This window comes from Arachis stenosperma, chromosome 4, assembly GCF_014773155.1.
Source record: "Arachis stenosperma cultivar V10309 chromosome 4, arast.V10309.gnm1.PFL2, whole genome shotgun sequence".
In the NCBI taxonomy this organism is placed as follows: Eukaryota; Viridiplantae; Streptophyta; class Magnoliopsida; order Fabales; family Fabaceae; genus Arachis; species Arachis stenosperma.
This window is the reverse complement of record NC_080380.1, coordinates 83282156-83304375: the sequence shown is the minus strand read 5'-3', so window position 1 is coordinate 83304375 and position 22220 is coordinate 83282156. Positions and strand designations below refer to the sequence as shown.

At 33.3% G+C, this 22220-nt stretch overlaps 2 protein-coding genes across 2 annotated transcripts; both read right to left on the bottom strand.

Annotated features, from left to right (window-relative positions):
• Window positions 1–3157: 3157 nt before the first annotated feature.
• LOC130975154 (protein FAR1-RELATED SEQUENCE 5-like) lies at window positions 3158–4462 on the bottom strand. Its single transcript, XM_057899979.1, has 2 exons — window positions 4133–4462; window positions 3158–3988 (listed from the first exon to the last, which is right to left on the bottom strand). The coding sequence occupies exons 1-2, from the start codon at window positions 4460–4462 to the stop codon at window positions 3158–3160; spliced, it is 1161 nt and encodes a 386-aa protein (XP_057755962.1).
• A 3671-nt stretch (window positions 4463–8133) lies between these two features.
• On the bottom strand, window positions 8134–12950 carry LOC130972891 (putative respiratory burst oxidase homolog protein H). The gene is made up of 14 exons (XM_057897224.1): window positions 12503–12950; window positions 12258–12423; window positions 11975–12023; window positions 11761–11874; window positions 10851–11663; window positions 10514–10609; window positions 10315–10430; window positions 10128–10230; window positions 9875–9966; window positions 9407–9566; window positions 9142–9282; window positions 8620–8748; window positions 8354–8432; window positions 8134–8253 (listed from the first exon to the last, which is right to left on the bottom strand). The coding sequence occupies exons 1-14, from the start codon at window positions 12948–12950 to the stop codon at window positions 8144–8146; spliced, it is 2616 nt and encodes an 871-aa protein (XP_057753207.1). The 3' UTR covers window positions 8134–8143.
• Window positions 12951–22220: the final 9270 nt, after the last annotated feature.

Below are 22220 nucleotides of genomic sequence, written 5' to 3'. Positions count from 1 at the left end.
TTCAACTTGTCCGACCACTTTGGTGTGAGTTGGACCTTCAACTTTGTCCGACCTCTTTGGTGTGAGGTAGACCTTCAACGCGTCCGACCTCTTTTGTTTTTGATTGGGCGAGTTGATGGGATCTTCTCAGTGTTGCATATTTCTCGGTAGACATCCACAATAGACACCCGAAGGGGGTGTAATTGTGGTATTTTCTAGGCTTCTCTCCATGTTGATCTTCTTTTTTCTTGGACTCTTTATCCTTATCCCAAGAGGAGTAGGAATGTTCAGTTTTTGAGATCTCTCCTAGTCGAGAGTTTTCTTCCATGTTAATGTACTTCTCTGCTCGTTCTTGTACCTCGTTTAGAGATGTTTGGGTGCTTCTTGGATATTGAGTGGCTAAAAGGTCCTTCTCGTAGACCATTGATGAGGCCCCTGATAGCTGCTTCTGTTGGCAGACTTTGTATGCCCATACATGTTTTGTTGAATCTTTCCATGTTGTTGCAAAGGCTCTCTCGATCTCCTTGCTTGATCCCTAGTAGGCTCGGTGCGCGTTTAGCTTTGTCCTTTTGGATGGAGAATAATGGATTGCATCTGAGGCCTCCGTGAAATACATCCTGCTTCTGAAATTGCTAAGATGATGGCTTGGATCTGATGTGCCATCGTACGGAGTCATGTCTGGAGCTTTGAAGTCCTTTGGGACCTTTAGCTTTCATGATCTCCTTGGTGAATGGATCTTGGTCCTTGCAGGAGCTATCCTCATGAGAGGATCGATTAGCTTTGGCCTTGAGATCGGCTTCGAGTTTTAGGAGTTTGTCCTCCAATTCCCGGCGTCGCTTTATCTCCCTTTGTAGGTCTTCCTCAGCCTCTCATTGATGTAGAGATTCTTCTTCCAGTTGTTTTAAACGATCTTGAAGTGCCTCCATGGCTCCCGCATTTGGAGAATCTTTTTCGTTGTTAAGTTGAGGAGTACCCTTTGGTGTAATGTCCGCGTTTTTGTGCGGCGTTCTATCCTCTAGATCTGAATCGTGGTCGTTGTCATGGTTGTCTGCCATGGTGGTGGGATGACTTCCAAGTTCCCCAGCAACGGCGCCAATGTTCCGAGGGTTACCTGAAACTAGAGGTCGATCTCGGACGAGATCTTCTATGCTGGTCGGAGCTGCGGAGTCCGATCTGATGATCGTGGTCGGAGTCGCTGTGTCCGACTCGTTGGACTTGGTGATGATGCTGATCCTTCGTCCCCGGAGGGTGGGGGGTACCTGCAAGGGACTCCGATGCTTAAGTTAGCAAGGGTATTAAACAGGTATTGAGTAGAATCAGAGTATGAGTTATACCTGGGTGCTCCAGCGTATTTATAATGGTGAGGAGTGACCTCTCTGGAGATAAGATAGTTATCTTATCTTATCTTATCTTATCTTTGAGTGAAGTCATCTTATCTTTAGGAGAACCGCCTTTATCTTTCTGGGCTTTGGCTGCCTTTAGATTGGGCTGTGTTCCTTCATTTTGGGCCTGCTTTGGGCTCCTTTGGCGATTTGGCTGAGCTCTTTGAGAAGAGGTCGGGCATTGGCCGAGCTCTTTGAGAAGAGGTCGAATATTGGCCGAGCTCTTTGAGAAGAGGTCGGATATTGGCCGAGCTCTTTGAGAAGAGGTCGAATAGTCTGAGCTGAAGAGGTCGGTCGGCTTGTCGCTAAACATCCCGGGTCGGACATGGTTGACCCAGGGTATGAATAGATACTTTTATGCGATTTTTCATATTTGGGGAGGCTGGCTATTCGGCCATACCTAGACCTTTTTCCCTTATGTATTTTCCAATGGTGGAGTTTCTACACCTCATAGATTAAGGTGCGGAGCTCTGCTGTTCTTCATGAATTAATGCAAGTACTATTGTTTCTCTTCCAATTCACGCTTACTTCTTTTCCAAGATATACTCTCGTACTTAATTCAGTTAAGTCAAAATGAAGGGGTGATCTGTGACAATCATCCACTATCTTCGTTACTCGCTTAGCCAAGATCCGCGTGCCTGACAACCACAAGCGATCTACATGATGTTCAACGTAGTCATTGGACGACAGCTGGAGTATAGTCTCGTGGGTCTCTGATCCACAGATCTGACTTGTCTCTCCTGACAATAGAGCATTCGAATCCGTGAGATTAGAACCTTCGTGGTAGAGGCTAGAACCAATTGACAGCATTCCTGAGATCCAAAAATTCTAAACCTTGTCTGTGATATTCTGAGTAGGATCTGGGACGGGATGACTGTGACGAGCTTCAAACTCACGAATGTTGGGTGCAGTGACAGTGTGAAAAAGGATAAAGAGATCCTATTCCGACACAAGTGAGAACCGACAGATGATTAGCCGTGCAGTAGCTGTGCCTGGTATTTTTCATCCGAGACGAGAAATCCGACAGTTGATTAGCCGTACAGAAACTGTAGCTGGACCATTTTCACTGAGAGGACGGATGGTAGCCATTGACAACGGTGATCCACCAACATACAGCTTGCCATGGAAGGGAGCATGCATGATTGGATGAAGACAATAGGAAAGTAAAGGTTCAGAAGCAACAAAGCATCTCCAAACGCTTATCTGAAATTCCCACCAATGAATTACATAAGTATCTTTATTTTAATTTATGTTTTATTTATCTTTCAATTATCAAAACTCATAACCAATTGAATCCGCCTGACTAAGATTTACAGGATGACCATAGCTTGCTTCAAGCCGGCAATCTCCGTGGGATCGACACTTACTCGTGTAAGGTTTTATTACTTGGACGACCCAGTGCACTTGCTGGTTAATTGTACAGGAGTTGTGAAAAGTGTGATCACAATTCCGTGCACTACACACCCTTAATTTGTTTCTTCACTTCTCTAAACACTGCTCTTGTATACAACTTCGATGCAGACCGCTCGATCGAATCAAGGCCAGTGGTCAGCACCGGACTATAGTACGTGGAGTAGAATTGAGCTGTTACTTCATTATTCCGATAGTCCTTTACAACACGATCTAAACTATGCACAAGTTCCAAAATGCTGTCGATCGATTTAAGGAAGCCCTTAATGAAAGCATTGATCCCTTCACATCTTGAGGTCGTTCTGTAACCCGCACAAAAGGTTCCCCTAAGGTGCCCCATTGCCCAACTTGCTCTGCATTCATACGTGGACTTAACCCAATTGTTATCATCTATGCCAAGCGACTCCATGCATGGATGCCTTCCAATACTCCTCAAACTCCCTGATTTCAAAGTTTGCATAAATGGCATTCCTAAACACCTTGCGAAATTCTGCTTCTTTCACCCGTTGGACGCAATTCTTCTCCAAGTGCCAACCACAGAGTCTATGTGTCGCCGTCGGCATCACCTCCGCAATTGCAGTGCGCATCACCTTGTCCCCATCCGTCACCACTACACACGGCTTCTTCTGTGCCATTACATCTAGCAGGTTTAGCAACACCCACCTATAAGTGCGGACCTCCTCATCCTCCAACAACGCGAACCCAAATATAGTTGTCTGTTTGTGGTAATTTGATCCGGAGAAAACCACCAGTGGTTTCTTGTACTTGTTAGATCGGTACGTCGAATCGAAAGCCAAGACGTCACCAAATAGCTGATAATCCATCATCATCTCATCGTCAGCCCAAAATAGGCTGCCCAAACGATTGTCTGGGGTTCGTGTGTATCGGGCCACGCTCCTCATGTCAGCATTTGCCTTTCCCTCCAAATAACTGATAGTTGCCGCAGCGTCGCCGTCAAGTATTCGCGCGACCCTTTGCCTGTGAACATAATTATACACATCCCATTTGGTAAATCGGAGCATGCCATACCCACCAGATTGCTCCGCCATGTAAGCCATTATTTTCGACGTGGCGATCCCAAACTGCTTCAAACTATCCACCTGTGCCTTTTCACCCTCACTCATCTTCCGATGACTAGGAAGGAGACGTGCAAACACTGGTGGGGCAAGCTCGTGGTTGTGTTCGTCCACGATGGTCCTGACCCTCCACGCACTATGCTACATATCATAGTAAATCTTCAACTTTGCCTTGCAGTCTGTGTGACTCTCCAACCTCTCCTCCTTTATTTGCTCAGGACGGTCGTAGTGCTTTGGATGTCTTGTACCTTGTCAATGACAGAAAAAGTCTCTCCTAATCAACACCCCATTCACACGAGCTACATCTCCCTTCCGAACTCCAAAACCCCTTAATTTAGCGAATTCCTTGTAGGCAGTGTAAGCATCCTCCTCAGTTGCAAACTCTTTTCCCAAGAAGTCCTTCGCAGCGACTGGCCGGCGGAGACAACCCTCTGCCACATCATCTGCATCACCCGACCCATCACCATCATCGGCACCACCTTCACTAGTTTCCCCGCTAGCGCCACCTGTACTGCATTCGAGGTTCTCCTCATCGTCGTATGTATCACCACTCGGATAATAATCTCCACAACTATCATCGGAGGCACTCCTAACTGTCGAACGAGTGAAATCCATTGGAAACAACTTGGTAACCTTCTAGCCTAATCACATACAAAACAGACAAATCATGCTCACAACCACGCCGTTGGTACAGTCAAAACATCAACCAAAGCTATCATATAGGGACTATATCTTACTCCACAAATAAGCAAAACCAATGGGTCTAAACACACCTCACCAGCTTTAATGCATCTTAAATAAGTTAAATGTGGAAAAAAATAATAACCTACCCGGCACTATAAGTTTAGCAAGGTTGCCGACAGAATTGTAGCCAAAAGGATAAAAATCCTATCCAAATTTTATCGCCGCGAATTAAAAAAACCAAAAAATAGCAACCGATCATATAATATCAAAAACATATCAAGATCTGATAAGAAATCGGTTACAACTATCTTTTCGTGATATAGTCCATGATTTCCCGCTACGAAACAAAACATTGAAATAACCATGTCGATTTCTCTAGTGTTTATAAAGGTGGCCTTCCTTAGTAGATTGATACAACTCCTTAATTTCACAACAGCACCCATATTTATCCGCAAACAGGTAAACAACATTTCATTCGGAAAAAATAAACTACTTTATGATAAGGGTACATCCAAATGTCGGTCTCACAAAATCACCCTAGCAAAAATCCGAGCCATCAAACTTATTACTAAACCACGACAACTACCTATGGGGCGGTAACAGGAACTGACCTCTCAATAGCCATGTATACATTATGTTGCCTAGATTGCTAGCAGTACCCGTTGCATTAACAATTTCCCAAACCCACAATACATTGAACTTACTAATTTTTCACTATAAACTATTTCTAAAGAATCTACCAATTTTTTCATACCAAACTTCGTCGAATGCTAAGAATGATCTAATTTAACTTACTCTTTTACCAACTACCCTAATCCTTTAACCATAACATCAGCGGCATTTCAAATTTTCACCTACATGCCAATACCAGAATATACAATTTCACAAAACAAGCTTCAGACGTAATGCTCAGATTCAACCTAACCTGATAGTGTTTCAAGACCCGCACTCAAAGCTGATCTTTCACTGGGCAGACCAGCTCCTACCTTCGACTGACAAGCACCGTGGATGACGAGCAACAACACTGACTACATGACAACCGCACCTCAGAGGCATCGCGTCTGTGATCACCACCGCTCCTTCGTTTCCACCGATTCTTGGGTACCACGCATGCTTTGGAGAATGGCGTCCGTGGAGAGGTCTTTGACCGGGAGGGAGCAGCCTGAACAGACGAGGAAGCCAAGCACCGAAGACAGGGAAAGTCACGAGACCCGCAGCGGCTATCTTGGTGAATGCTCCTAGGGTTTTTCCAAATGACAGGGAAAGACTAACCCACCCACAGCAACAACTCCCTTGGTTACCCCAACTCTTTTTGGGAACAAACCTGAAGGCCCAACAACGCCACTAAAGGGACACTCTACAACTAGAATCCCATTCTGAATGGTGCTATACAGGCGGCTCACCAAGCCCTTGAATGAGCCTCCCCAGCTTCCTGAGAGCTACCTGCTTTCAGCCATACACAGACAACACGTGTCCACAGCAGATTCAATAAAAACAAGAATCTATAAATCTGTACAAAGATGCATCTTTACAGTAGATCGACCCATTTAAGAATAAAGAAATTTTAATATATTAAAATTTGGTGTTAATAGTGTACCTCTATTATCTAAAAATCAACTAAGGCATAGTATGCATCAACTGTAAATCAGTCCTCATAGGATCATAGCATCAACATGCAGGACATGATATCACAGCTAATTCTGAAGAAATAGGTAGGAATACATGCTCACAAGTTTAAAATTAATGCGCACAGCTACAAGTTTAACTAAAAATTAAGATTCAAAACACAAAATGGTGCTAAAATAAAACAAAAAAAACGGTAGAATCATCAGCACCTGCAGAAGAATGCCAAAAATGAGAATCTCACCAAAAACAAGAGCAGTGATAATCGAATAGTGACAGGCGGTGATGAACGCAAGTAGAGAGGATCCAACATGGGATTCGAATACGTATTAAAGTAAATTTCCCTAGATATGCTATATAAATATAGATAATACTATCTAATCCTAATTACTTCTAATTATATTCTAACAGAGAGAAATGACAGCTTCACATACCTGCAGAGGAACAACATATATAAACTGGTGGCGGCGGTGACGAACCAAAACGTCGAGAAAAGATCGAAAAATGAGGACGAAAAAACACTACCAGAAAAGAAAAATAAAGGAGTTATGAATGAATTTTCATGAAAAAAAAAAGAACCTGTGGTCTTGATACCATACTAGAAATATGAGAGTAATTTGAAGAGTGTATTATTCAGATTGTTGTCAAAGATACAATGTACAAAGGTATATATAAGTACTAAAAGAATTAAAACAATAAAAATACAAAATTCTACAATAAATTCACAAATATGCTAAATGTAGATGATACTAACTAATCCTAATTACTCCTAATTATACTCTAACAGAGAAGAATGACCACTTCAAGTACCTACAGAGGAACAACATATATCAAGCATGCACACAATACGCCTCCTGCATATTATCAGCAATCGCCCTCTATATTATTATTACTGCAAATTAGGATGCCCCAAATATATGTAAAACTTCGTTCAGCTCAATAATAGGGTGTATCTAGGGGTGGCAATAGGTAGGGTAGGGTAGGGTTTGGAGCCAACCCTAACCCTACCCGCGGGTTGAGAATTTCATATAAACTCAACCCTACCCTACCTGCGGGTTGAGAATATCCCAACCCTAACCCTACCCGTTCTTAACCGCCTCGGGTACCCGACCCTACCCGTGGGTTACAAAAAAAATGCAACATTATTATATAACTTGATAATAATTTAAAATAGAACTAACTTTTATGTACAAAAATATTAAATTATCAATTAATAATCTTCTTTTAGTGGCTAATGATTTTTTGCATTTAGTGAGAGATTTTTAGTTCAACATCCACTTGAAACATATTTTTATATAAATATATAATATATACGTATATAGGGTGCGGGTTGGTCGGATAGGGTTGAAACTCAACCCGCACCCTATCCAACCCACACCCTACCCTACCCGCTGCGGATCGGGTTGACAACCTTACCCGACCGGATGAAATCGGGTTGGGTACCCGCGGGTAGGATACATATTGCCACCCCTAGGTGTATCACACGCCGCAATCAAATATTAAGATAAAAAAAGGTGAAAACTCTGCTTCCTTTAATTCATGCAGAAAATTGGCTTAAGTATAGTACAATAGCTGCCATCAACGTTTGGGGGAATTGAGAAATATCTAGAAAACATTGTCCTATCATAGGAATTACAGGCTATCCTAGTTTGTCAAAAATGATTGTAGCCATCCCACCCAAACGGTCTTCTGGTCTGTTCCTTGGGCATGCTTTCTACAGTAGCTTCAAGCTTTGCCTCCTATTATTTTCTTTTAATTATAGATTCTCATAGATGATTCCACCAAGTTTTGAACTTATAAAAGCTTTTGCAAAATGAAGAGAAGAAGAAAGGAAAGATGATCTACAACATACAACAACTAAAAAATCTAACTACATTCAAGAAATTTATATCCAAATTCTCTTACAGTATGGTAACTAAAATAATTACATTCTATTGCATTTTTTCTGTTTCTTTCACCCTCTTTTTTTTTGTGAAATGGGTGGGTCCTTTAAAAATTTTCCTTGTGAAAAGCGAAGCGCGTGGATGAGTTTAGGCTAAACTCTTTACAAAGGTTCCTCAATGTTGGTGTAAGACTAGGACTTCCACAGTAAAATACACCTGTATCAATATGGAAAGAGCATACATATTTTTCATTTCTATCATTGCAAAAGTATATTAATTTATATTCTTTTTGCCAAATTCTGAGTAACTTTCATACCTATTCTACTATTTTCATGTTGACTCGTTAAATCAGTAAAGACTTTTTTCCAGTTGGGTCTTGCAAAATGAGTCCGTATCTGGCATATATAGTAACATGATAAATTTATTAGTCGAATGTAAAGCATAATAATGCTAAAAAAGGTTTATGAAAAGTGTGCAGTTCACAAAATATATTTACGAATTTATCTCAAAATACCATTTTCAGAAATTAAAAATATTTTGCTAATTATGCATCCCTTAAAATGCATGCTAAACCAATTTTACCCGGCTTTCTGAAACCACGTCAAGTCCATTTTTAGCGTGTTGTAGCTTCTGAATCATGCCAATAAGTGCAGATCTAGCATCACCTTCGGCATAGACACTAGTTAAGTAGTTGTGCATTTCGATAATACCCTGAATCATTTAGACATGAGAATAGTTTAATATATATGAAATTTTGTATAAGAAAAAGGTTAAACGAATTCATTTTACTTAGAATAATGTGCGAAGTTGGTTTTAAATATATGTAAATGGGAGGAATGTTACATTAGCAATATTTTGCCAACTCTAAATACTAAAAACTAAATTTTATTAATTTCTAAATATTAAATTTTAAATTCTTAAAGTAAAAAAATAAAGTATTAGCTAAAATATTGACTAATATTAATAAAAAATATTGGCTCCTAATATTTCTCTTTGCAATTCTGAGTGCATAGAGAAGCAACAATAATATGGGAAAGGTAAATATAACAAAATTTTTTAGATAAAGAAAAATAACTAAATAAAAAGTTTAGTTGTGAATCTCACATCTTGATCATATTCTGCAACATCATCCATAACACCTTTAAACCATTCAAATGAAGCTTGCTCTCTTGTTACCCAATAGAAATATGCTCTATTAGGACATTTCTTTCCTTCCTCTAAGGAATTATTACCATGGGTGCTTCCCTACGGTATAAACGCCAATAATGGTCACCGTTAAGATATAGTTATTTTCCCAAACAAAGAAAAGTAAGGACCTGTTAGGTTTGAATTTTAATTTTCAATTTGTAACTTGTGTGACTTATATTACCTGTTCAAGGTTTCCTCCTTTCATGTGGCTCAAGATATCTTTGAGAATACTGATCATTGGTGTGGCACCAATTCCAAGACCTATTAGCAAGAGAACATCATAGTTCTTATAGTTTTGTGCTGGGGCTCCATATGGTCCTTTAATGAGTATCTTTGGATAACTATTTCAAGAAACAGAAAGAAAAGAAGGAAAAACAAATGGGAATATTATATTTCATTGTTGAAAAGGTTAGGTTGGATTTGGTTTGCATTTTTATTTTTTATTTTTATTTTTAATATTTTCAGTTTTTTTTTAATTTTGTGACAAAAAAAAATAAAAATAGAAGGTGAAAATAAAAAACAAAATTTTATTGTTTTCACTTTTTTCTTTCTAAAATTTAAAAACAGAAAACACTGAAAATGAAAATAAAAAATAAAACGCAAACTAAACACACGCTTCTGACCCTAGATAGAGTTTTGTATTATTCACCCTGCTTGTGATGGGTCTTTGCCTGAAGTTACCCTAGTTTGCATTCTCTGAAGTGCTCCTGGTCTTGTTTCTACATTCTGAGGCCCACAAACCTGCATTCCAAAAACTTGATCAAACTACATGCTCAACAAAGTTTTACATTCCACTGGAGACTAGTTTTACACTAACACTTTATCAAAATTGAATTCATTTCTGTTGATCTTCAATTAAATGAATTCACATCTTTGAGTTTGCAATTCACACATAAAATCACCTGCTCGAATCGTTTTCTAAGCTCGGTCGTCCAGTCTCCGAGGGTTCTAATATGGACACTCAAGTAATCATCTCCGGGCGCAGAGGTGATGGAGAAAGGATGCCTGTAACAAAGAAAAGAATGTTCATTTTTTTTTTCTAATTCAAGTGATATTTTAACCGAAAGCAACTATTCTGATAGTAATTACCATTCAAACTTGGATATATCTTTGCATTTGATAAAAAGGTACATTCCACTTTTATACTTGAATCCTGCAGGTTTAGTCATGTACAGTGCTAGAACATTTCCTGTGTATAATATTGCCTGAAAATTATTCCCAACTATTAATAATGTTAGTGTCTTGCTTCACCATGTAAAACTAGAAAGAACAAGTTGCTAACATAGACCTTAATCACGCTAACGCGATGATCTTCACGGTTAACAAATGGATGCAGTCTCTCAGTAGAATAGAGAATTAGGGGAACAACAAGGTACATCCAAGTCTGCAATGATAAAAAGGTAGGTCAGTTTCAATTGATTTGATAATTTTTTTTCCAAATTTTGAACCATCAAAATGCCATGTTACAGAGGAGAATAATCTGAATGACGTATGTTTCAAGCATTAGGCAATAAATTAAGTACAAACTCATGACAAGTTGCAAGTTTACATTTAGAGAAAGTTTTAGGAAATTTTTGAACTTATAATAAAAATATTGAATGTAAGAATGTTGGAGCCAGACATACAGTTTTCTTGCGCCAATCTTTGGTGAGAAAAAGATAGTAGCCATGTATGACGAGAAGCACATAAACACCGATAAGCAAATGATGCGCGTACCAGAATGCGTTGAAACCGGCCAAACGATGCAGAGGAGAAGGTAACTTCACAATACTTCTTCTGAAATAATGTGTTGCTAGAGTGAAAACAAATGCCATAATCAAAACCATAGCAATTCCTGTTGTGCCAGGAATACTAAGAACAATTTCTAGGTAGGTAGGCTGCTTATAGTTGAAATTAGGCCCAAGAATCGACATAAACTTCCTTTTCGGACAAGATTGTATTCTTGGAAAATCACAAGTAACATGCATCCCTACATGAACCACAGTCCCAATGACTACCCCGACAGCGATCATCTTATGGAAGTTTATGTTATCATCAAAAGGGATGATTCGGTTAAGAAATGTTCCTCTTAGCCTAGTAAGAGTGTTTCTGCACATTGTAAGAACAATGAGAGCCATGTTGAACTTCAGAGTCTCAGCAGCACCCTTTGCAGAGCAGAGACAGTATCCCATGACTTTGAATTCTCTTGTGTCTCTGTACTGCATAAACTTCCAACTGTAAAGAGCAATGTTTATTGCTATCCAAAGTGAGATAACCCATATCTTTTTCCATTTGTCTAGTACGAATTCTCTTGTTTTATTGAAGAACTTTCTAAGAGGAGTTCTATACATGCTTGGAATCATAGCTTTAGTCAATTCTTGATTTTTAGTATTACATTTCACACCTGTGCCTTCTTCAGCACTGGCCATTTCTCTTAGCAGAGTTTCTAGCTGCCACATCTGTTCAAACAAAGAAACTTAGGAGGATGTTAAATATTATTCTTTATCTAAAAATGTAATCATATATTTTGCAAAATTATTGTTGTTTTTTTCTAACCTCTATATATCCATTTTGATCAGGGTCAAGCTCTTCCATGATCAAAGCTGCGTAAGTAGAAGCATGTTGTTTGAGATTTCCTAGTTTATTTGCGGCCGCGCTCAATAATATAACCTTTTACACAGAAAATAATACTTCCAATTATTCGGTTTAACACAATGGAAGAGTAAGAAAGAAGAAAAACAAGAATTCAGTTGCTCTTATTGGTGCTCACCTCTCTAACCTCTTCTTCTGATAGCCTACCATCCCCATTCTTGTCACACCTAAAAAAAAGTAACAATAATTTCTTTCTTGTCATTCCATAAATGTCTCATTTTTTAACATAACATTTTTGACAAAATCAAATTAAGTTACATTTCAACATGAAAAGAAAAAAAAAGCTGCTTTCCCATTTTGTGGAAGCTATGGTTTATCAACTAATAAATAAATCAAACAAAACCTTAGGAGTGTAACATGCCTAAATTGATAGATAAATAGATAGATGAATGGAAACTTACATGTCAAAGAACACTTGAAGTCTTGCTTCAAGATCTTTATTAGTCATGTCCTCCCAGAATACTCTGAGTTCATCCAGAGTTACACCATTTTCTGCACAAATGTTCCTTCGCCGCGCCAGTGCCTCGTACAACTCCCCTGCAAACTCCTTTGATTCTGCCCCCATACCTATGCAACGCAAATTTCAGTATTAACATATGTGAAGAGGAAGAAGAAGATCATAGACAGTAATTAATATTAACATTACCAATGCATGTTCCGAATTTGTCTTTAGAGATCTTCCCATCAACAGCATTCTGATTAAAGCGCTTCCCAATAGACTTCCATGCATCATTTTCCTTTCCTGTTACTGATCTATCAAGGAACCGTAAACCCTTAAGCCCTCTAGCTGCACCTGATTGAACCCTCTCCATCTTGACACTGCCACCACCACCATTATTATTATTATTATTATTATTATTATTATTATTATTATTATTATTATTATTATTATTCCTATGCCTTATATTGTCACCATTATTGCTCAATGAAGCCTCATTGGGAAACTTCACCACCATGCTTTCTGGGCTTCCATTTACGTTACTTTTTTTATTATCATCGTGATCTTCTAATGGCACATCCGCCATTGGATCAACAACCTCAATGCTCTCAAGAATCCATTTTGATTCATCTTTCCCTCGTTCTGGTAGTGACATTAGTATTACAAATTTTAAACCGAAATTATTAAAGTTGTAGAATCACGGAATGCTCGAAAGAGTTAAGGGCGACATAGATGCTAATTGGAAATCATGAGGGAGAAGGGTATTATAGAGAAAGATGAAAATATGAAACAGTTGAAAAAACAAAAAGGATATTATTATATCATTATATGTGTACTGTTATATGTTGCTAATTATGGCAAACAGGTTTAACAACTAACTATATGTGATTAACGAACCAACGAAGCATATCAAACCAACTAATAAAAAAAAAGATTTTGTTTTCATAAAATAGATCTCCATATTTGTTTTTGATAAAATGGTATCTCAAATATTGACTTGGTTTGATAAAATGGCCTAATTATTAATCTATTATTTTAAATAATTAGACTATTTTATTAAATAGAACAAATATTTATAAGTTTATTTTATCAAAAAATAATAAATATCAAGATTTATTTTGTCAAAATTATATTTTTTTTGCAATAAAAGGAGTATTTACTCTAAATAAAAAGGACCCTACTGTGTTTATTCTCAGTTTAAATGTGTTGCTGTTTGCAATAATGAATAAGCATTAGATGGATAACTATTTCTACGCACCATATTGTATTGTTTCTTGTCGTATTCCTTCACTAGTAACAACTTTTGTTTTCCTTGGAATCTCGTGTTTCATCGTTAGTTGTGCGCACGAACTAAGTTATATTGCATCAATTATTTGAATTATTTAATCAACAAGAAAATAACGAATTAACAAGATTTGATAGCGATATTATCTTATGCATTTAATCTTAAAGGACAATGGAAAAATATTCTATTGTAACTAAATTAAGGGATTGGTTGGTTGAAATTTTAAGAAATTCTTTTTAGTTATTTTTTTAAAGATATTATAAAAAAATTAAAATAAATTTATGTTTGAATATTTTATGTAAAAAATCTTTTTATTTATTAATTATATTTAAAAATAATAATATAAAATTATTTTTATTTTATTATGTAAAAAAAATTTTTTTAAGAAAAAATCTTTAAAAAATATATATTGTAGTTTTTTAAAAAAATTAATATTTTTATTTTTATTATTAAAAATTTATTAAACATGTTAAAGAATAAAAAAAATCTTTTTTACCCAAATAAACATTAAATACTTTCATGTTGATGATCATTGTTTAAGACAAGTTATATTATATGTATCAATTTTATATATGTGCATATTCTTTTTTATATTAAAAAGTTATTTTTTTCCTAATATTAAAAAGACCAAATTTTTTATGCAGCTCAGATATTTTAAACTAATAGTTAATAATACTGAATAATTATTAATACTAAATAATTAATAATACTTTATGTATTTTTTTATTAGAATAATTTTTATCTTTTCAATTTAAAGTTTGTATTACTGTTTGATGCTTCATTATTATAAATTTATGAATATTTTTTTAGAGGAATGTAATAACTTATAGGATAATTCACTTAAACAAATAAAATGAAAACCAATATTTCATAAACATCTTAAATGTAAACAGGTTACATGCATGTTTTATTTGTATATTAATATAAATCAAATTAGTTAGATTTGATTTATACTTTTTCAATGTAAATTGAATCAATTGAATTAAAATTAGTAAGTACAATAATGAATCAAACTAAGTAGCTTTGATTTACTATAAAAAACCGTTTGAGTAGTAGATCGAATTAATGAATTTCGATTTAAGCCCCATATATAGTAAATCGAATCAAATTGTTTCAATTTATAACCACGATAAATCGAATTGCGTAATTTTGATTTATAAAACATGAAGTCCTAGGTAAACCGAATAAAGTAGATTTGATTTACTAGTTGTGTATACTTATATATGCAATTTGAGATCACTTGTTTCGAATTACAATTCACAATTTTCTCCACTCCTAAAACGTAAGTCCTACCTCTCTAAAAACCAAAAAAATAATTATCGAGAAAAAAATCTAATAACTAAATCAAATTCAGAAAGTACAATCATATATAATAAACTTTGTAGATCGATCATGGCTTCACACCAAAACTTCCTAAACTTGTCACTAAAAAAATAAAACTGTAAGGAGTGAGAACATCGTCCTTGCATATTCTCAGTAGAGGATTTAAGAATTGTGACTTACCATAAAAAAATTAATAGGTGAGTAAACACTTATTATCATGTTAGGAATATACTAATAAATATGATGCATGAATTTTACTACACATGCATATACTTTTGATATATTTTTCTTTTTCATTGCAGCTCTTACAGTTGGGGATACTGGTTTGTCTATATTTATTTTGATGTTGAAAGCATCATCATGAGTGAAAGACCTCTTGTCCAACTCAATAAGATCTTCTTCATCATCTGATATAACAGTATGAATATCAATATCTGAACTCTTATCCTTCAATCTATTTGGGAATGGATGTGTCTTTTGTGAAGAAAGTTTGGTCGGAGTCTCGAAATCATTGTTCAGATTAAGTTGTGTCATCATTGACTCAATGCGACTTATAGATTCAAGGATTTTTTCAATTTTTTCGTCCCGAGCCATGTTTACAACACTCATTGACTGCAAACAATTTAGGTAAAATAATTCCATATAAATATAAAAATACAAAAAGAGTGATAGGACAAAGATTTCTCTAATCACAACTAATAGCGAAAAAATGTTTATAATATATAAAATGTATTATATAATATAAATTGCATTACTATTTGACAAATTAAATTACCTGCATGCTACGGAGGACCTCTTCCACTTTAATAGATAATTCTTCACTTTTATTCAGATCCTTGTTTTGAATAACATCGTCATTGATAACTAAGTCATCCTGTAGAAAGAAAACATAAAAAATTAAATTACTCATAATAAATTCTACTAAAAATTAAAAATCCTTTACATCTTACTTTAGCATTGGGAACTATAGTTTCAATTTGATCATCTAGATCAATTGTGAGAAGATCACAGTCTGTAACCAGTGACATATTCTGTGTATTACATGCATCATAGGGCACTAAATCTTCGTTAGAAGTAATATCTATGATTGTTATCAATTGAAGAATATTGTATGAGTAAATTTGGTTGAATGGCAAATATTTAAAATAATTTGTCAAAGTATAAAAAAGTAGTGAGAGTGAGCACATATATATACACCTAATAAAAATAGTCAAATTTTAAATCTATCTTTTTTTAAATTTTTAAACTAAGTAAACAATTCTAAAAATTTTCATGTTATCTTATTTTTGATTAAAATCAAATACAAATTAAATTTTATCTTGATTTTTATTTTAAAATTTAACAAAATAAATTTTATTAATTCATATGATTATCTCTTAACTATAATTACTTTTTTGTCGATAAATAGTCAAATAATAATAATAATAATATTGGACCAATCACTAATAATTAAATAAAAACAGGAACAAATTAGTTGAATAGCAAAACACGTGTTCAAGCACTTACCAATTGATTGAAACAATAATTGAGGATACTTCAATCGATTTCATTAACAAAACAATCGATTGAATCAGTAATTGAGAATACTTCATTCGATTTTACTAACAAAATAATCGATTGAATGCATACAAACTCCTAATTGCAAGCATACTTCAATCGATTGGTTTCCTAATTCAATCGATTGAATGCATATAAATTGATTTTAAGAAAAACTGAAACAATTTCAAGACAAATAAATAGAATTTTTTCATTCTTCGACACATTTTTTTCATGGTCCAGGCCTTGGCATGATGCTCCTTGGGTTTGTGATGCCTAGATTAGTGTCTAGAAGATCAATTACTTTTCTTTGACGATTAATAGCTTCAGTTTGTCTGTCTTGACACTGCCTCATCTCAGCAAATTGTCCCTCTATGTATAATCTTATGCTTTAAAATTCATCCATCAAATCTTGCATTGTTGGTGAAGGAGACGGTGGTGATGGAGATTCTTGGGATTGTGCTTGCACCTCAAGGTCTTGTGGTTGTCCTTGGATCTGAAGTTCTTGGACATCCGGGTCTCTTCCCATCTATCTTAGAATGCTGTCATCAATCTTGACTACATTACTCAAGATGATACTTTTCTGTTCGCTCAAGTCAATTTCAAGCCATTTGAAAATCTTGGTCCATTGGCAAGCATATCCTAAACCAACACTTGATTTTTCTCTCTTCATTTCAAGCATATGATGAACCATAAAATAAGGCCAGATTATCTCCTTTCCAGTCACCATAGCCCAAAGCACTAGAATATCTTCATTAAACAAGATTCCGTGATTATGTTTTCTTGGAATCAACATGTATAAAAATAAATACATCAATATACGATGTTCATTACCCAAACCACTGCAACTTATGTTACCTCTAGCATCCATATGTGGATCTTCATACTGCAGACTCTGCAAACCAACCAATTTATTATATTCACCCCATTTCTCATCTGTCGTAATACCTCCAGTAAATTTTACCTCGTGATAGACTAAATTCCACTGTTCAGCTAATTGTTCCAAAGTAACTCTATAATGCCGTGACCCTAAATCAAACTCAATCAGCAGCATTACGTTCTCACTCTCTTCATCAGTTTCAGTAACAACATAATTTAAAGTACTCTAAACTGTCCTAACCGAGTGGGGATAATAATCATCCTTAATTTGTACAAAATCAGTCAAGTGCTGTGTTTACAAAGCATTCCAAACCAAATTATAATGTCTATCATGAATAAACTCGGCTGTTATGTACCTGGGAGGAACAATTGTCCTTGACTCGAACTTCTTCACATAGTTGTTCAATACCCTCAGAGACGGTAGCTACCTTGCCATGTAATGGGATGAAGCAACTAGTCTGGCGGATGCAGAACTTTCACCCTCAACTCTAGCTCTTTTGGCGTTATTAGTTCTGGCCATTTTGGGGATATTGGTTCGGTGAGTTTTGTAGGGATTTGGATGAGGATTAATAATATGTATGTAGTTTGGAGTGGATGTTGGTGAAATTGGATAAGAAGAAGAAAGAAGTTTTCTGGATTTAGAGAGAGAAAAGAGGAAAATGCAAAAATGGTGTTGTTATGTTTTAAAAAGTGGAGGGAGGCTGAATACGCATGGTTACCAGGTTTAATATATAGCGCAATTTGAAATTCAATCGATTGGATTATCTTACCAATCGATTAAATGTAGAAAAAAAAAACTTATGTACATCACATTCCAATCGATTGAATGCCCATACCAATCGATTGAATTTGAATACACGTTTACTCACGTACAAACTTCAATCGATTGGCCAACACAACCAATCGATTGAATTGTGAAACCTCAAGTTGCTTTGAAGTCTTCAATCGATTGGGTAATATAAACAATTGATTGAATTATAAAAAATCTAAATTCTAGCCATCGTTCAATCGATTGGATAATATGACCAATCGATTGATTTTTGCGAAAATCATACTGCCTTGCAATTTTCAATCGATTGTTTTGTGATAACCTGAAGTTCAATCGATTGACTTTTGGGAAACCTAAAATTCAATAGATTGATTTTCTAAAAAACACGATTTTACAACCTTCGACGGATGTAACGGATCAAAGATAAATTTTTCATCGATTGAGATTACCAAAAGTTATTATGATCAATGAAAGATCTAATTTGTTATTATTTTTATTTTTTATTGTTAATAAACATAATAGATGACTGATAAAATAAAAATTTATAAAATAAAAAATAATTTTTATAATTAAATAAAATATATAGGGTTAATCTGTAATTAAAATTAAATAAAAACTATTTAACAATTATTAAAAAATTTAAAAAATATATTTTATTATAGGACCATTTAATAGTTCAAACGTTCTAAGACCATCAAATCCGGTGTGAAGTAAATTCTAAGTTTTAATTTATTGTTGAAACTTGTTTACATTATTAATCTATATGAGCCTCAATTTTCTTTTTGGTCCAAATAGCAACATCATAAGCAAGTTGTTTTTTGTCATCATCTAAAAATATTATTATTTCCTAAACTCAACAAATATAAAATTAATTCATTTATTCTAATCAAATTGAATAATTAATGTAATTGATTAATTATAATTAATATGATAAAATAAAATATTAAATAATTTAATATTTTTTAATTAAATTTAATAAATAATAATTAATTAGTATATTTAAACGAATTAAATAAAATAAATAAAAAAATATTTAAAAATATGTCATGTCAATTATATTATTAATTAAAAAAATTAAAAAAAATTAATTTTAATTATATATAATAGATGATAGATACCGACCCCTATTTAATACTTTTGATGTAATTAATTGCTTAAAATAAAATTGATAGCTTCCAGCGATAATTTACTTATTACTTATATTACTTTTGGTTAATTTAGTTTGCAAAAACATGATTATTTAAATTTTTGTTATGTAAAAATTAATTTAATTTATTGTGGACATAAGATTTGATGGTTTCCAAACATTTGAACTATTAAATAGTCTAAGGAGGCCACTCAGATAAAGATATTTAAAACGTCTTTTTTTAAAGATGTTTTTATATTTTATTTTAATTGGTTTCTGTATAATTTACTCGGTGTTCCTCATTACATATTATTAAATTCCTCAAAAAAAAATTTTTCAAAAACAATAAAAAACATTTAATTTGGACTAAAACAAAAAAGGTAATAGATTAACTATTAGATTTTTTAAAAGATTATTTACATAAAAAAATATATCACATTCATCAATATATATATATATATATATATATATATATATATATATATATACAAGTTCAAGTCTCTTAAAATTTTTATAAATAAAAAAATAATTAATTTATATCCGTACAATATATAAAATAATTACTATATTATTATTATATTATAGATTAAGATTCACTAATTTAAATTTTTTTATTTTTAATATAAGCATTAGAAATAAATAAAATTTTTATAACTAAATGTAGTGTAACAAAATATATATAATATTAATTAGTTCTTAAAAACTTCTAAAAAATAGTTTCTTTCATTTTAGTAAAATAACAATTTATTAAAGTAGACAAATTAATTATTTTCATCTCATATACAGTTTTTTTTAAGACATAAAAGTAATTAATTAAGACATTGGTTAAGATAATTAAAATCACTATTTCATTAAATTTTTAATTTAAAGAAAAATCCTAGTTAATTTTGGTATAGAAATTTCGAATTTGAAAACATTGATAAAAATTATGTTGAATTTTGATTTATTTGACTCTTATTTAAATTAATCACTACATAAGTTAAAGTTCTGTTTTGAAGTTATATTCGAGCTTTAATCTGATTTTTAAAGTTTCAATTTACTTAGTTTGATTTTTTAACTTAGGTATCCGTGACTCATATTAGGGTTTTAAGTATTTAGTTAAAAAATATAAGGTAAAAAAATTTTAATTATCACATCAAATAGTCGCTAGAATGTATAATGTAGCAGTCGTTAGTCCATCTCAACATGTCGTTGACGATTTTGTGAGACAGTGACAAAAATAAGATTAGGAACCAATGTGAGTCATAACTATTAAGTTGGGAGACTAAATTGAGTAAATCAAAATTTTTGAAATTAAATTGAAACGTAGTTGTTAGAACTGAACCAGTGATCGAACCGGTCAAGCTACTGGTTCACTGGTTTATTGGTTCAACAGATAAATCACTGGTTGAACCGATAAAATCGGTCTCACGTAAATATAAAATATAAAATAGTTAAAAACTTAAAATTAAAATTTGAAAAACATATCTTCACTAACATTTTATGAAGAATCAAGTTTCAACTTCTAAAAATAACTAATATAAAAAAATCATAAAATTTTAATACTACAATAGTATCTTATTTTGACACAATAAAAAATAATTAATTCACAAAGCCTATCATCTAACTCTAATATCAGTAGATTTTAACACTAACATCAAAACAAATAACCTTAATCACAATTCTAGCAATAAAATAGATCAAGTAAATTAATAAATTTAGTAAAATTTATATTTATATTAATAATTGCTAAGTGGCAAGTAGAGGTTGCTTTTTCTCCAAGGTTCTTGGTTCGAGACTTTGTGGAGACATTTTAAATTTTTTTCAAGCAGACCAGTTCGGTTAGACTGGTTTGCACCGGTTCTTATCGGTTCACATCGATTTTATTCTTTAAACTGTCCAAGGAGTAAACCGAACCGGACTAGGGTCCAATTCTAGTCCGGTTCACTAGTTTTCCGGTCAAACCAGCCGATTCAGTTCGGTTTTTATAACTATGGATTGAAATACGAACATAATTTCAGAAACCAATAAGTATTATCTCTTTGTTGAGAATTAAGTTATTTTAATGGTAATTAAGATCTAATAATGGTTTATAATAAAAGAAGCATTCTTTTGCAACAATGTACCTATAGTAGTAGTTAGGGGTGTTCATAGATTAGATCATATCCCTATAAATCCACAGTATTTATCCGTATCTAATCTGTAATTTGAGGATATGATTTGATCTATAAGATGATCGAATCCACACTTTAATAAGATAAAAGTAAACAAAAAAATTATTGACTTTTTTTATAAAAATAAAAATTTTTAATATTTTTTATTTTATGTATATATCTGATATCTGATCCAAACATAAAAAGTGCGAATATCGAATTTGATCTAATGAGTTTAGTGCGGATTGGATCGAAATTTCAGCCATATCCTATCTGTAAACACCCTAGCAATAATAACTAAAAAATTATAATGATTATATTTTTAACTAAGAGGAAGTGCCAAAAAAAAAGTACTAAATACAAGAATATTTAATTAAATATTAAAAAAAATTTTACTTTAAAACAGTTGGACTTTTTATTATTATTACATTATATATATATATATATATATATATAATGTAATAATAATAATAATATGATAATTGTTTTATATATCACATAAATATAAATATTTTTTTTATGATCCTAAGAAAGGTTTTATAAGTCCCTAACCTTGTTATCGATTTTTGTAGTGTTAGCCCTCATATTATCAATTTGATTCATATATAATTCGGATGATAAATTATTTGGTGACGTGCTTTTTTTTACTGTGATATACTTGTTTATTATTATTATTATTATTATTATTATTATTATTATTATTATTATTATTATTATTATTATTAAAAAATAATAGGCCAAATTATTTCCATAACATAATAGAAGTATGGAAGTTTATCATTCTTCTCTAATGGAGAAAATAAAATTCTTCTCAATAGTTTATTTAACGTTTAGTAGAATAAAAATAAATTTTATTAGAATAAATTTTAGTACAA